Source organism: Octopus bimaculoides, chromosome 1, assembly GCF_046866305.1.
Source record: "Octopus bimaculoides isolate indiv1 chromosome 1, ASM4686630v1, whole genome shotgun sequence".
In the NCBI taxonomy this organism is placed as follows: domain Eukaryota; kingdom Metazoa; phylum Mollusca; class Cephalopoda; order Octopoda; family Octopodidae; genus Octopus; species Octopus bimaculoides.
Window position 1 is genome coordinate 23,654,481 of NC_142928.1, and position 15,195 is coordinate 23,669,675.

The 15,195-nt window shown below is 36.8% G+C and overlaps 1 protein-coding gene across 2 annotated transcripts in view; it reads right to left on the minus strand.

Moving 5' to 3' along the window:
* LOC106884163 (sperm-associated antigen 16 protein) overlaps window positions 1-12,830 on the minus strand; it is a 64,031-nt gene extending 51,201 nt beyond the window's left edge. For both annotated transcript variants that reach the window (XM_014935405.2, XM_052965803.2), the window contains exons 1-5: window positions 12,699-12,830; window positions 5,600-5,677; window positions 4,158-4,231; window positions 3,240-3,379; window positions 163-300 (exon numbers count right to left, since the gene is read on the minus strand). In XM_014935405.2, the coding sequence (XP_014790891.1) occupies window positions 163-300; window positions 3,240-3,379; window positions 4,158-4,231; window positions 5,600-5,677; window positions 12,699-12,741 (473 nt within the window). In that variant the 5' untranslated portion in view covers window positions 12,742-12,830. The remainder of the gene's footprint in view (window positions 1-162; window positions 301-3,239; window positions 3,380-4,157; window positions 4,232-5,599; window positions 5,678-12,698) is intronic.
* Between the last annotated feature and the right edge of the window lie 2,365 nt (window positions 12,831-15,195).

Sequence of the window (15,195 nt, forward strand, 5' to 3'; positions counted from 1 at the left end):
TAGGTGTTTTCTACCTTAAGAGTTTTGTTGTATTCTAGCGACTGAAATCCTAGTTAATTTGTTTTGTTTATCATAGAGGGAAAAGTGAACAATTAATTATGAACTAGAATTAAGAAACAAAATGCATTAAAAAAAATAAACCAACATTATGTCTGTACTTACAGAGCTACTTTCTTGAATGCAGCAGAATCTTTTTCAAGAAGTTTTATTTGTGATTCTAATTGCAAAATTGATATGTAAACATCAGGTAGGAGAAAGGGAGCAGCATTTGATACCATGCCCTTTTGTTCCATTTCATACCTGTAGTGGGGGATAAGAAGTAAAAATGGTGAATGTGACCAAAACTGAGATTAGCAGTTTTGAGACATTTACATTGTAGACTTCATATTTTGAATTCAAATCCTTCAAGAGTTGAGACTTGTTTTTCGTGCCATACAATAAAATTCTATAAAACAAGGCAAAGTAATATTTTACTAGGGTCCATTCAATTGATTATACATTTATTTAGGAAAGAGATTATTTCACAATGCAACTGTCACCAAGGGACACCACATCATCATCATCATCATCGTTTAACGTCCGCCTTCCATGCTAGCATGGGTTGGACGATTTGACTGAGGACTGGTGAACCAGATGGCTGCACCAGGCTCCAGTCTGATCTGACAGAGTTTCTACAGCTGGATGCCCCTTCCTAAAGCCAACCACACCGAGAGTGTAGTGGGTGCTTTTACGTGCCACTGGCATGAGGGCCAGTCAGGCGGTACTGGCAACGGCCATGCTCAAATGGTGTTTTTTTACATGCTACCTGCACAGGAGTCAGTCCAGCGGCACTGGCAACGATCTCACTCAAATGGTGCTATTTATGTGCCACTGGCACGGAAGCCAGACAGCTGCTCTGGCAATGATCCTGCTCAGATGGTGCTGTTAGTGCTCCACTGGCACAGGTGCCAGTCATCGAATTTGGTTCAATTTGGATTTCACTTGCCCCAACAGGTCTTCGCAAGCAGAGTTTAGTGTCCAATGAAGGAAGGTTGGCATGGGTGCCAGTCGTCGAATTTGGTTCGATTTCGATTTCACTTGCCTCAACAGGTCTTCGCAATCAGAGTTTAGTGTCCAAAGAAGGAAAGGTACACGTAAGTGGGCTGGCTACACCCCCCGTGAAGGCCACAAGTTATGGTCTCACTTGTCTTGCCGGGTCTTCTCACGCACAACATATTTCCAAAGGCCTCAGTCTTAAAAAAAAAAGATTATAGTATTACTGAAAAAAAATTTGGAGCTTTGTAACTGACTCCTCAAAAGAAATCTCAAAAGAAATCACAAAATATCAATAATTGTCTGTATTTTAATCATTAATTCTATAATGCAGTTTGCCATGATAATTAAACTGAAACATATTATCTATTTCTTTATTGCCCACAGGTGGGGGCTAAACATGGAGGGGACAAACAAGGACAGACAAAGGGATTAAGTCGATTACATCAACCCCAGTGCGTAACTGGTACTTAATTTATTGACCCCCAAAAGGATGAGAGGCAAAGTCGACCTCGGCGGAATTTGAACTCAGAACATAACGGCAGACGAAATACCACTAAGCATTTCGCTCGGCCTTCTAATGATTCTGCCAGCTTGACACCCTAAAAATCATTATCATCATTCACAAGCAAATCATGACTTTGTATCACGTACCATGCTTTTGCTAATGGTTCCAGGCGCTTATGAGGTCAAAGATACCCACTTAGCCCTTCTATCATTCATCTAGCAGAATATCCAGGGTGAGAGAAAGAGTGAGATTGAGAGAGAGAGAGAGAGAGGATGTACACATGATGGCAGGTACTCCTTTCAGCATAGAGAGGAGCAATATAAAATGGAGTATCTTGCTCAAGGATACAACATCCACCACTGTCCAGGAATTGAACCCATGACTTTATGATTCAGGGTGTAAACACTTTAACCCCTAGGCAACGTGCTTCATTGCAGAATAATTAGTGTTATTACATATCATGAACCCTGTAATGTGATGATAATTGTCCAGGAATGGCTTCAAAATGTCAGTATTCTCACTTGAATTGTTAATGTTATATCAAAGGATATTGAATGTTACACTCCCAAATTTCATAAACGTTGATGTATTACGAGCCAACACATCTACATGGTTGTTATACTTGTTAGAAATAGAAAATAGGTGTCCCTCAAATTGATCCTAGTCTTAAAAAAAGGAAGGATATTTTAGATAATATATATATAAAAAAAAACCCAAAATGTTTAGAATAACATAAAAGGAATAATTTCCATTTTCATAAAGGCAATATTATAATTTCAGTAAGGTTTAGACAATCATTTCTCAACCATAAGGTTTTGGGTTCAGTCCCACTTTGTGATGGAACATGGCTTAGTGGTTAGGATATTCATGTTCTAATCATAAGGTCATAAGGTCATAAGTTTCCAATGATGCAAGACACTTTTTTTCACATTGCTCCAGTCCAGTCAACTGGCAAAAATGAGTAGTACCAGTTATTAAACAAGGGTCAGCCTTGTCACATTCTGTATCATACTGAATCTCTGTCAGCACTACATGAAGGTTACATGTGTCTGTGGAGTGTTCAGCCACTTAACTGTTAATTTCACAAGCAGGCTGTTCCATTGATCAGATCAACTTGAACACTCATTCTAACCAATGGAGAGCCAGTCTCCCCCCTTCGTGGCACCATGAGCAAAGTCATGTGAGTGGATTTGGCAGATGGAAGCTGAATGAAGCCTCTTGTACACACACAACATACATACGTGTATGTATGCATGTATACGTGCATGTGTTTGTGTGTGTATTTGTGCTTCTTTGTCTTGGCATGGCATGATAGTTACAAATGAGTCTCACTCACATACAAGTGGTGTTGTTTTTCCAGTCTCCTGTGAAAATATGCCCGGGCATGGGGGGGGGGGGGGAATATTACCTTGATGGAAACAAGTGAGGATTGGTGGAAGGATAGGCATTTGGGTGTAGAATATCTGCCCCAACAAACTGCATCCACTCCATGCAAGCATGGAAAGTAGACATTAAAATGATGGTGATGATGTTTCCTTACACTAGAACTGCTCAAAATTAATAGATAATTAATATATTTGACTGAATTAATTCCAGTAAAACACCAGGTACTTATTGTATTGAATACAGAAAGGTGAAAGAGTCAATTCCTGACAAAATTCGGATTCATTTTATCCAAAGTTTTCAAATATTTTCTTACCATTCTGCTTGGAAAGCATTTAGAGTTTTCTTCATTTTCATCTGTGCTAAAAAGTTGCAAATGAAATCATCCACCGTTTCAGGAATTTCTTTGACTGATGCCTCTGGACTTTCACTAACATCTTGTGGTACTTCAGTCAACTGTTTAAAGTAGGAGAAAATTTAGATAGAAGATTCTTTTATCAGTTTCTTCATATATGGCATAAAATTAAAACATAATTCTAAGGCAGTTAAATCATCTCTTTAGCATTCAGATTACACTGTCAAATGTAATACTTAGTTATTCACATTGCTTTGATTTAATCAGGCATAATCTTGTAGCTTCAAAATTTCAATCATGTGATTGTTTACATTATTTACATTATTTACATTCGACGGATATTTGCCTTCATCTTGTTTGTTGTTAACACAATGTTTCAGCTGATATACCCTCCAGCCTTCATCAGGTGTCTTGGGGAAATTTCGAACCTGGGCTCTCATTCTGAAGGTATTTTTCGATGTTATTATTATTATTATTATTGTTGTTAGTGTTCAGGTCACTGCTTGGAATCGAACTTGGAATCTTGGGGTTAGTAGTCCGTGCTCTTAACACTCAGCTCTGATGTATTGCATCTTATAGCAGAAACAGCTGTAAGCAGATGAACTTCAATGCATCATTTCCCATTCCTTTATCTTTTATTTAATTCAACACACACACACACACACACGACAAACTTCTGCAGTATTTGTCAAATAATTTCTCTCTCAAGGTATTGGTCAACCTGTGGCTGAAGTATTGAACAAAGTTGACAATGTACACACAGTGAGGCCAGCTCTAATTACATGGTCCCAATACAAACGTCTTAACTGCCCCCCCCCCCCACCACCACAGCCTAAGTTACTACAAAAGTGCATTAGATACAATAAAACAGAGGATTACACTAGATGCTGAGCTGATCTTCTCTTTCTCTTCTACTTTCAGACACTTCAAAAGTGTGTTAAAATCTTCACTCCCTGCAAGCATAAATGAGTTATGTCATTAATAAAGAGATACTTGACATTTTATAATAACAAAAATAGTAATAATAATAATAATAATAATAATAATAATAATAATAATGATAAAAATAAAAAAATAATAATAATAATAATAATAATAATAATAATGGTTTCAAATTTTGGCACAAGACCAGGAATTTTCGGGTGAGTTGGGTAAGTCAGTTACATCAATCCCAGTGTCCAACTGGCACTTATTCTATTGACCCCCAAAAGTATGAAAGACAAATTTGATCTTGGTTGAAATGTTAAGTTAGTATACATGAAACTCAGCATCTGAGAATGTAAATTTATGCTGACTTGTTCAATAAATTCAACAAAATGGAATAAACTTTTTATTTTGAGGAAAAAAAAAAAAGAACCCATTGAATCAGATTAACAATTTCCTCAGATCCTAGTTAGATCTGTGAATAAAAAGTGTTCTATCCATGACTATTCCATCATTTGGTGCACCTATATCAGAGAATAAGGCAGCCAATCAGTAGGGTTGTTTGAGCATTGAATAGATTGTTTAGCAGTAATTTTTCCTGCTCCCCATCCTCATACTAAGGTCAGTGCTGCTTTTTATCTTTTAGGACTCATTAATAAAGTACCAGTTATGTACTGGGATCAATCCTTCTCTTTTACTCACTCTTTTGGTTTGTCTGCCTCATATTACTCTCTTTCTGGGAGGAGTTGGTTATGGTCAGACCTGGAAAGGGATGGGCTCCACTACTAAGTCTAAAAATGTTCAAGACACACTGTATGTCATAACAGTACCCCTAAAACTTCATAAAGAATTAAGGGCCCAGTGTAAGACATATCAAAGAATGGGTGTTTAACCCTGAAAGGATGAAACGCAAAGTCGGCCTCAGTGAAATTTGAACTCAGAACATAATCTTTTCTACTCTAGGTACAAGGCCCAAAATTTTTGGGTAGGGGTCCAGTTGATTCGATCGACTCCAGTATGCAACTGATACTTAATTTGTCAACCCTGAAAGGATGAAAGGCAAAGCTGACCGTGGCAGAATTTGAACTCAGAACGTAAAGACAGACGAAATATTTATTTCTTTATTGTTCACAGGGGGCTAAATACAGAGGGGACAAACAAGGACAGACAAAGGATTTCATTCGATTACATCGACCTCAGTGCATAGTTAATTTATCGACTCCGAAAGGATGAAAGCTAAAGTCGACCTCGTCAGAGTTTGAACTCAGAACGTAGCGCTAGATGAAATACTGCTAAGCGTTTCACCCGGCGTGCTAACGTTTCTACCAGCTCACCACATTGTTTAGAATTAATATTAGTAGTACAGATGTTCAGATAAGTAAAATATGGTGTCTTACCTAATGATATGGCATCTTCATTAATGGAAAGCTCTTCATATTTATAATTTTCATCACAATCATCACTGAAAGTTTCCGCTGAAGTGATTAGTCAAAGAAGCAAAATTGGTATAGTAGTTTAGCCCCAGGGTAACCATGGTCAAGTAAACCTAAGATTAACTGTTTAGTATTTAGATTACTTTGTGAAATGTAACACCTGTGTAATCATAATGTTTTAAGATTATCCACCATCTTTCTGACATCAACCTTGGGCACCTTTTGAATTCCATATGTCTAACATTCGTGGACGTTCGTTTGTTCTTTTATTTGTTTCAGTCATTTGACTGTGGCCATGCTGGAGCACCACCTTTAGTCAAACAAATCAACCCCAGGACTTATTCTTTGCATGCTTAGTACTTATTCTTATTTCTTTATTGCCCACAAGAAGCTAAACATAAAGGGGACAAACAAGGACAGACAAAGGGATTAAGTCGATTACATCGACTCCAGTGCATAACTGGTACTTAATTTATCGACCCCGAAAGGATGAAACATATACGGGCAAGACAAGTGAAAATTACATAAATATTTATGTAATTTTCACTTGTCTTGCCCGTATACGTTTTGTTGCTTCGCTAAATTTTCTTTGAGAACAATTCAGTCTTAGTAGACGCATTACATGTGATCTTCTTCTAGCACATTAACAGTTCACCTAGTGGTCTCCTTTATATATATATATATATATATACACACACACATACACATACATACATATAAATAATTTGTGAAAACAAGTTTCCAAATCAATCAGGTGTAACCCTACAGTGTTATACGCATCTACATATCGTACTTTGGGGTCTTATTTATCATATATTTAAATATTTATCTATAAATATACAAAGTATCTGATAAAAGTCAATATTCAATTTTTGGGGATACCGCATATCAATTAATCCCCCAAAATTGATTTACATACATACATACATACATACATACATACATACATACATACATATATATATATATATATATATATCTATATATATATATATATATATATATATATATATATATACACACACACACACATATATAAATGGCTTTAGCAAGGGCATCCAGCTGTGGAAACTATGCTAAAGATGATATTGAAGTCTGACACAACCTTGCAGCTTGCTGGCTTCCTATCAAACTGTCCAGCCATGCTAACATGAAAAGTGGATGTTACATGATGATGATTATGATGATGATGATGATGATGATGATGATGATGATGATGATGATGATGATGATGATGATGATGACAATGGTGATGATACACACACACACACACACACACACACACATATAGATAAATAGATAGATAGATAAATAAATAGATAGTTTGATAGATAAATAGATAGATAGATAGATAGATAGATAGATAGACAGATAAACAGATAGATAGATACACATACAGGCTAAAAATTTCTAGTGAGAATCACACTTTGAAAAGCTAAAGAGTGTAAACTGGTCAGTAAAACAGATTTTCTCTCTAGTTTTTTAATAAAATTTATTTAGTGAAAACTTCACTTCAGTAAAATCAGATTTAGTAAAATATATTCTCATTTTGAACAATATATTTTATAAAAAAAACCCCTCTTCTGTAAAATCAGACTTACATTATAGGTAAAAAGCACTATAATTTTCTCAGTAAAACTTTTTTTATGTGAAAACAAGCATTGTAAGTTTTACTGCATATATATATATATATATATATATATATATATATATATATATATATATATATATATATATATATATATATATATGTATGTATATATATATATATATATATATATATATATATGTATATATATATTTTATCTATATGGAAAAATAAATTTTGTTTTATTCTATAAAAAAATTCAAATATATAAAAAAATGCAATACATTTTCAACCCTTTTTATCGTTTTCCTATATATATATACATGTGTGCATGTATGCGTGTATACATATATATTTCTATGCATGTATGTATGATGTATGTATGTATGTATGTGTGTCTGTATGTATGTTTGTATGTGTGTATGTTTGTATGCATGTGTGTATGTGTTAACTTTACACATGGAATTGGAATTAAATTCTCTTTGCAAAGTTAATCTGTTAGTAAAAAATTTTAGCAAACAAAACATTGTGACTACACACACACACACACACACACACACACACACACACACACACACACACACAAACACACACATACACACACACATGCACACACACACACACGCACATACGCTCTCTACAAGGCATCTCCTGAAATATATACATACTTTAACAGCTGACAATTCAATTTTCATTTTTTTTTTTTAGTTTTAAACTATTGGAAATAATGAATGGAACTAGACCAAACTTTGAACAAAGGAAATTTATCCTAGAGTGCTACTGGAAATTTGAAAACACAGTTGAAGTGCAAATAGAGTTTAGGAGAGTTTCAAACAGATTCATCTATGTAACTTGCCGTCTCTCAAATTAGGGAGAAGTTTGAAGCAGATGGAACTGTTCAAAATGTCTACAAGAAATATTCTGGAAGGCTTCAGATATCATTGAGCCCCTCAGAGCAAGAAAGTGTACTAGAGATGTGTTGCCCATCTAGAAAACCTGTGTTGCAAGTGAGTTGTGAGATAGGAATTTCAAAGTCAACCATCCATCGAATTTTGATGTGCTACCATTGGATAAGCTACATTCCAAGAATAGTGCAATGTCTCAATGAAGAGATATGGACCGAAGAGTTGAGTTCTGTGAGTCATATATGGAAAGATGTGTAGAAGATGCACACTTTCCAACAATGACTGTTTGGAGTAATGAGGTTGCATACACACACACACAGAGTTGAAATTTATAGAAAAACAAAAGACGAAGACAGGTGTATGAACAACAAGCAGGTGTATTAGTTTGATGTTCGGGAAAGTGAGAATGTCTTTTATGTTTCAAGCCTACAGTCTTCAAGAGAAAATAAACAGAGTAAGAATATAAAAAAAATTTGTGGATATAGCGATCAAGCATAGCGACTGGTTTGACAGGATATCATCATCATCATCATCATCATCATCGTTTAACGTCCGCTTTCCATGCTAGCATGGGTTGGACGATTTGACTGAGGACTGGTGAAACCGGATGGCAACACCAGGCTCCAATCTAAATTTGGCAGAGTTTCTACAGCTGGATGCCCTTCCTAACGCCAACCATTCAGAGAGTGTAGTAGGTGCTTTTACTTGTCACCCACACGAAGGCCAGTCAGGCGATACTGGCAACGGCCACGCTCGAAATGGTGTCTTTTATGTGCCACCCGCACAAGCCAGTCCAGGGGCACTGGCAACGATTATATATATAGGGAGAATTCACAAAAAAAAAAACAAAAACAAAAGACGAAGACAAGTGGTGTTGAAAACAAACAGATGTATTATTATAACGCTCAGGAATTGAAAAAGTCTTTAACGTTTCGAGCCTATGCTCTTCCACAGAAAGAAACAAGGAGAGAAAAAAAATGTGTTAGTGCTTAGTGATCTATCATAATATATATATATATATATATATATATATATATATATATATAGATATATATATATATATTATTATTATAATCATCGTTTAACGTCCACCTTCCATGCTGACTTGGGTTGGACGGTTTGATAGGAGCTGGTCAAGCAGAAACCTGCACAATGCTTCTGTGTCTGTCTTGGCATGATTTTTTTATGGCTGGATGCCTTTCCTAACACCAACCACAGCCGTAAAAATTCTGCCAAAAACAGAAACAATAACTTAAGGTAGTTTTCTACTTGACTGGCTCCTGTCAACCATCCTCCTACCCATGCATGCATGGATGACGGATGTTAAACGATGATGATGATGATAATGACGACGACGACGATGATGATGATAAAGCAAAAAAGGTCAGTGTAAGGTTAGTATATTCCAAAATTCCTTGTGTAGGAAGTTACTAATGTTCAAGAATGTATGCAGCTAGTATAGATGACAAAAGGTGGACAATATACTTAGAATAGAATTTATTAATCATCATAAGTAACCCCCCCCCCCCACACCAGTGAACATAAGAGTGTAGGCTGTACATAAATAACTTTTTATAGGAATGGAGTATTGGTGATAACATGATATGAAAGTGCTTATTACAGTACAGTAATGTACATGGAGAGATATTCTCATTATTTATTGCTTAAAGTATGTTCATGAGTACGATATTTTACTTATATTTTGTTTCAGAGACAACAACATTCAATGTAAGTAATCTCATAAAAGAGAAGTGGATCTCTGTTTGTTTATCTGTCTATCTGTAACAACATCTATTAAAGGGAGGAAAAGAAGGAGAGAAATGAAAATATATGTCATGTCACAATGTATCTTTAGAAGGGAGAAGAAAAAGATTTTTGAGAGAGAAATAGAGAGAGAGAGAATGAAATAGAGAGAGAGAGAATGAAATAGAGAGAGAGAGAGAGAGAGAGAGAGAGAGAGAGAGAGAGAGTATGTGTGTAAGAGATAGATAGATAGTCAGACAGACAAATAGTTAGATAGATAGATAGATAGATAGATAGAGAGAGAGAGTGAGTGAGTGAGTGAGAGGCTGAAGATAGATAGATAGATAGGTAGTGTTGTGACCATAGTAATTAACAATTTTTGATTAAAAACGCGGGTAATTTGAGTACAAGTCTGTAACAACACAGCTTAAAAAATGATTTTCATTATATAACAATATAGTTATTCTTTTGGTTGTTGCTGTGTGTGTGTCTGTGTATTTCTGTATGTCTTTCAACACAGAGACAATGCAATGCAATGCAACACAGCTTCAAAATAATTTAAAAAATCGTCTTTCACTATATAACAATATAGATAGTTATTTTTTGTTTTTTTTATCTCCACGCGCACGCGCGCGCGTTTCTGTACGTCTTTCATCATAAAGACAATGCGACACACGTTAAAAAAAAACGACTTTCACTATATAACAGTGCTATTAAAAGGTATGTGCATGATTAGCAAATATTTTTACTGGCAGAGTAGTGATAGATAATAACTTACACATAAAAATAAAGTGTTTTATATAAATATACATACATACATATATGCTGAAGAGCGCAGGCTCGAAATGTAAAAGACTTCGTCACTTTCCCGAGCGTCAAACTAATACACCTGATTGTTGCTCATATTCCTGTTTTCGTCTTTTGTTTTTCTGTAAATTTCAACTACATATATATACACACATATATATATATATATATATATGTTCTTTTTATTCTTTAACTTGTTTCAGTCATTTGACTGCGGCCATGCTGGAGCACCGTCTTTAGTCGTAGAAATCGACCTCAGGACTTACTTTTTGTAAACGTAGTACTTATTCTATCGGTCTCTTTTGTCGAAATGCTAGGTTACGGGTACGAAAATACACCAACAAGCGATAGTGAGGGAACACAGACACACACAAATACGCACACACATATATGACGGGCTTCTTTCAGTTTCCGTCAACACAAATCCACTCACAAGGCTTTGGTCAGCCCGAGTCTATAGTTAGAAGACTCTCATTCAAGGTGCCACGCAGTGGGACTGAACCCGGAACCATGTGGTTGGGAAGCAAGCTTCTTACTACACAACCACACTGCGCCTATATCTATGTATATTTATATAAAATGTTTATTTTTATATGTACACTAAGTTATTATATATCACTACTCTGCCAGTAAAAATATATGTATGTATACAGAGAGCACAAGAGAGAGAGAGAGAGAGAGGGAAAGAGGGGGAGGGAGAGAGGGGAGAGGGAGGGACAAATATGTTCATATATAAATAAAGTGGAAGTATACAAAAATAGACCTTATTTCCCATCTTACTGTTAGTTTTGTTTCATTCATTTTGTTTATAATTGTTTACATTTCGAATTATATATGGAGGCACCAAAATCTTTTGAGTGCTTAGGCCCTCTATGGGTCTTAATCCGGCCCTGCCAAAATTCCATCTTTCAACGATAACAGGGGTTCTCAACGTAGGCGGTACTGTTCCCCAAGAGGGCGCTGGACATATCGAAGGAGGTTCAGGTTTTAGGGGGTCGTTGAGGTTACGTAATCAGCATGCTACCTTTTACTTATAGTAGTAATTATATTATGTGGTTAGGGCAGCGGCCTCGCAGTCGTAGGATCGCGGTTTCGATTTCCAGACTGGGCGTTGTGAGTGTTTATTGAGCGAAAACACAAAAAGCTTCACGAGACTCCGGCAGGGAGTCGTGGCAAACCCTGCTGTATTCTTTCTCTCACTCTTTCTTCCTGTTTCTGTTGTACCTGTATTTCAAAGGGCCAGCCTTGTCACACTCTGTGTCACACTGAATCTCCCTGAGAACTACATTAAGGGTACATATATCTGTGGAGTGCTCAGCCACTTGTTCATTAATTTCACGAGCAGGCTGTTTCGATGATCGGATCAACTGGAACTCTCGTCGTCGCAACCGACGGAGTGCCACCAACTATATTATACATGATAAAACTAGTAACGATTATTAAAATAAAATGAGCGATAAGTAATGTGCTGCTATTTCTAGCAGGTCGAGCAATAGTGTAGGTTCTATACAATTGTTCGTCCTGATATAGAAAATTTAGCTAGATCTCATCAGGTACAGGAAAGTCATTAACTTGCAATGTATGAAGTAAATTCACATTTGTTTTCATTTAATTTTTTTATGATGTCACTGTTAAAAGCTTATACAATCTATTTTTCGAGTAAGAACCACTGAATCACGCCCATCTGAAGAGTGCTATAGACTACTAATGTTTTAGTAAAAAAAAAAAAATCAAAAATAAAAATTAGCTGACGACAACAATGAACCAAAATATATTGCTTTGTGCTTTAGTCAAAAGAAAGCAACAAAAATACCAACATTAACTAAAATATTAATAATGTTAGTGTGTTTGTATTATAAATACAAGACCTGTCTTAAAATTGAACGAGCTAGAGTACGTAAATTTCACCGCAAGTACCAAAGTACACATACACATGAAAAAAAAAATATCTACCTACATTATCTTTACGTAGATTTCACTTGAACCTAATTTATTTTATAGTTTTCGCAATAAAGGATACGTTCTAAATAATATTTCTCTTCGTTTGGGTCAATCTCTGCCATAGCTGTTCTGCCGTTACTATAGTAACTACAATAACAGCTTAACTTGGCGCTTTTTCGGTATCTTATTGAAGGGAGGCAACTCTTGCAAGTCAGCGCGGTTATAATGTCTCTTGATGGGAAAACAGAACTACAATCATACAAACCACTTTGCGATCATATGGCTTCGGGTTCATTTCCACTTCGCAGTAACTTGGGCCTCTTCTACTATAGCTGAGGACCAACCTATGCCTTGTGAATAAATTTTATAGACGGAAACTATATGGAAGCTCGATATCTATCTATCTATCTATCTATCTATCTATCTATCTATCTATCTATCTATCTATCTATCTCTGTCTATCTATCTATCTATCTATCTATCTATCTATCTATCTATCTATCTATCTATCTATCTATCTATCTCTGTCTGTCTGTCTGTTAGTACTCGTGTCGATTTGCTCGACTAAATACTTCAAGGTAGTGACGCAGCATGGCTGTAGTCCAACGACTGAAACTAATAAAAATATGTGACGCACACACACAAACATGCACACACACACACACACACACACACACACACACACACACAGAGGCACACACAACGCACATACCTACCTACCTACTGGCCTATGTATCTAAGCGTGATGTGTGTACCGCCTGCACAGAGCAACCACGTTTGATGAAGGCGATCCAGTTGAAGCGAGGTTATGTTTAACCCTGTCAGACCAGAATTCCTGTTTCTTGTTTCTTTACTGCCCACAAGGAGCTACACACAGAGGGGATAAACAAGGACAGACAAACGAATTAAGTCGATTATATCAACCCCAGTGCGTAACGGGTACTTATTTAATCGACCCCGAAAGGATGAAAGGTAAAGTCGACCTAAGCGGAATTTGAACTCAGAACGTAGCGGCAGACGAAATACCGCTAAGCATTTCACCCAGCGCGCTAACGTTTCTTATTTCTTTATTGCCCACAAGGGGCTAAACATAGAGTGGACAAACAAGGACAGACAAACGGATTAAGTCGATTATATCGAACCCAGTGCGTAACTGGTACTTATTTAATCGACCCCGAAAGGATGAAAGGTAAAGTCGACCTCGGCGGAATTTGAACTCAGAACGTAACAGCAGATGAAATACCGCTAAGCATTTCACCCAGCATGCTAACGTTTCTGCCAGCTCACCGCCTTCCCGAATTCCTGTTTCTAACTTACCCTCTGCTTGGGCTCCTAAGCAAAATAAATAAATAGTTGCATATACAACTTAAGAGTAACGATTGCAGGCAAACTAATGGACAAAATAGGCTGCATCATCTTTTTGTACGTGTGTTGTTCATTACCGCTTTACCAGGAATCTAGCAGAGATGATGTTTGATCTATTCTCGTCATAACGCGAATACGGCCTGGCAGGGTTAAGGAAAAGGGCGGTCAAATCGGCTCCCGCACAGGGCGTTATGTCATGATACATCCATAATATACAACTTGACCCTTAAGACTAGTAAGATATTAACAATTAATACCTTTCATAACAACAGTAATACTGACAAGCCCTGTTAAATAGAGGGATAGAGACAGAGGCATAAGGTTAGTCTGGACTGCTTTTCCATGCTGTACAGTGTCACTTAGACAACATCTGCTGTTGTTGGCACTCCGTCGCTTACGACGATGAGCATTCCAGTTGATTCGATCAACGGAACAGCCTGCTCGTGAAATTAACGTGCAAGTGGCTGAGCACTCCACAGACACGTGTACCCTTAACGTAGTTCTCGGGGATATTCAGCGTGACACAGTGTGACAAGGCTGACCCTTTGAATTACAGGCACAACAGAAACAGGAAGTAAGAGTGAGAGAAAGTTGTGGTGAAAGAGTACAGCAGGGTTCCCCACCATCCCCTGCCGGAGCCTTGTGGAGCTTTAGGTGTTTTCGTTCAATAAACACTCACAACGCACGGTCTGGGAATCGAAACCGCGATTCTATGACCGCGTGTCCGCTGCCCTAACCACTGGGCCATTGCACCTCCACTAGACAACATCTACTGAACAGTAAAGAGAGAAATGCGTATACGACTGAGAAGCAGGGTTGCCACTCATCAAATAATAAAACACCCAGATTATTTGCTGCAAAAAACCCAGATCCTATTTTATAAACCCAGATGTTAGAAAATAGGTATATAATTGGTAATTTAAAGATAAAATATGTTATATGACAAAATGAATACAGAATTTAATACGTTATATCATATGGCAGTTAATTGTCAATTTCGTACATATCCACATCGTCTTCATTCACTCCTCCCTTTTTGAAGTGCAATCTACTCATATATCTACGGTGACAAGACCCATCCACTACATTTTTAATAAGTTTAGCGTTCGGCTCCCAAGAAATGCATATCGCTCCCTTTCTTGTAATTGCTTGTTTAGCGAGAAGACGATCGGTGATCGTTTCGGTTTTCAACCTATTAGTGAACTTGGTCT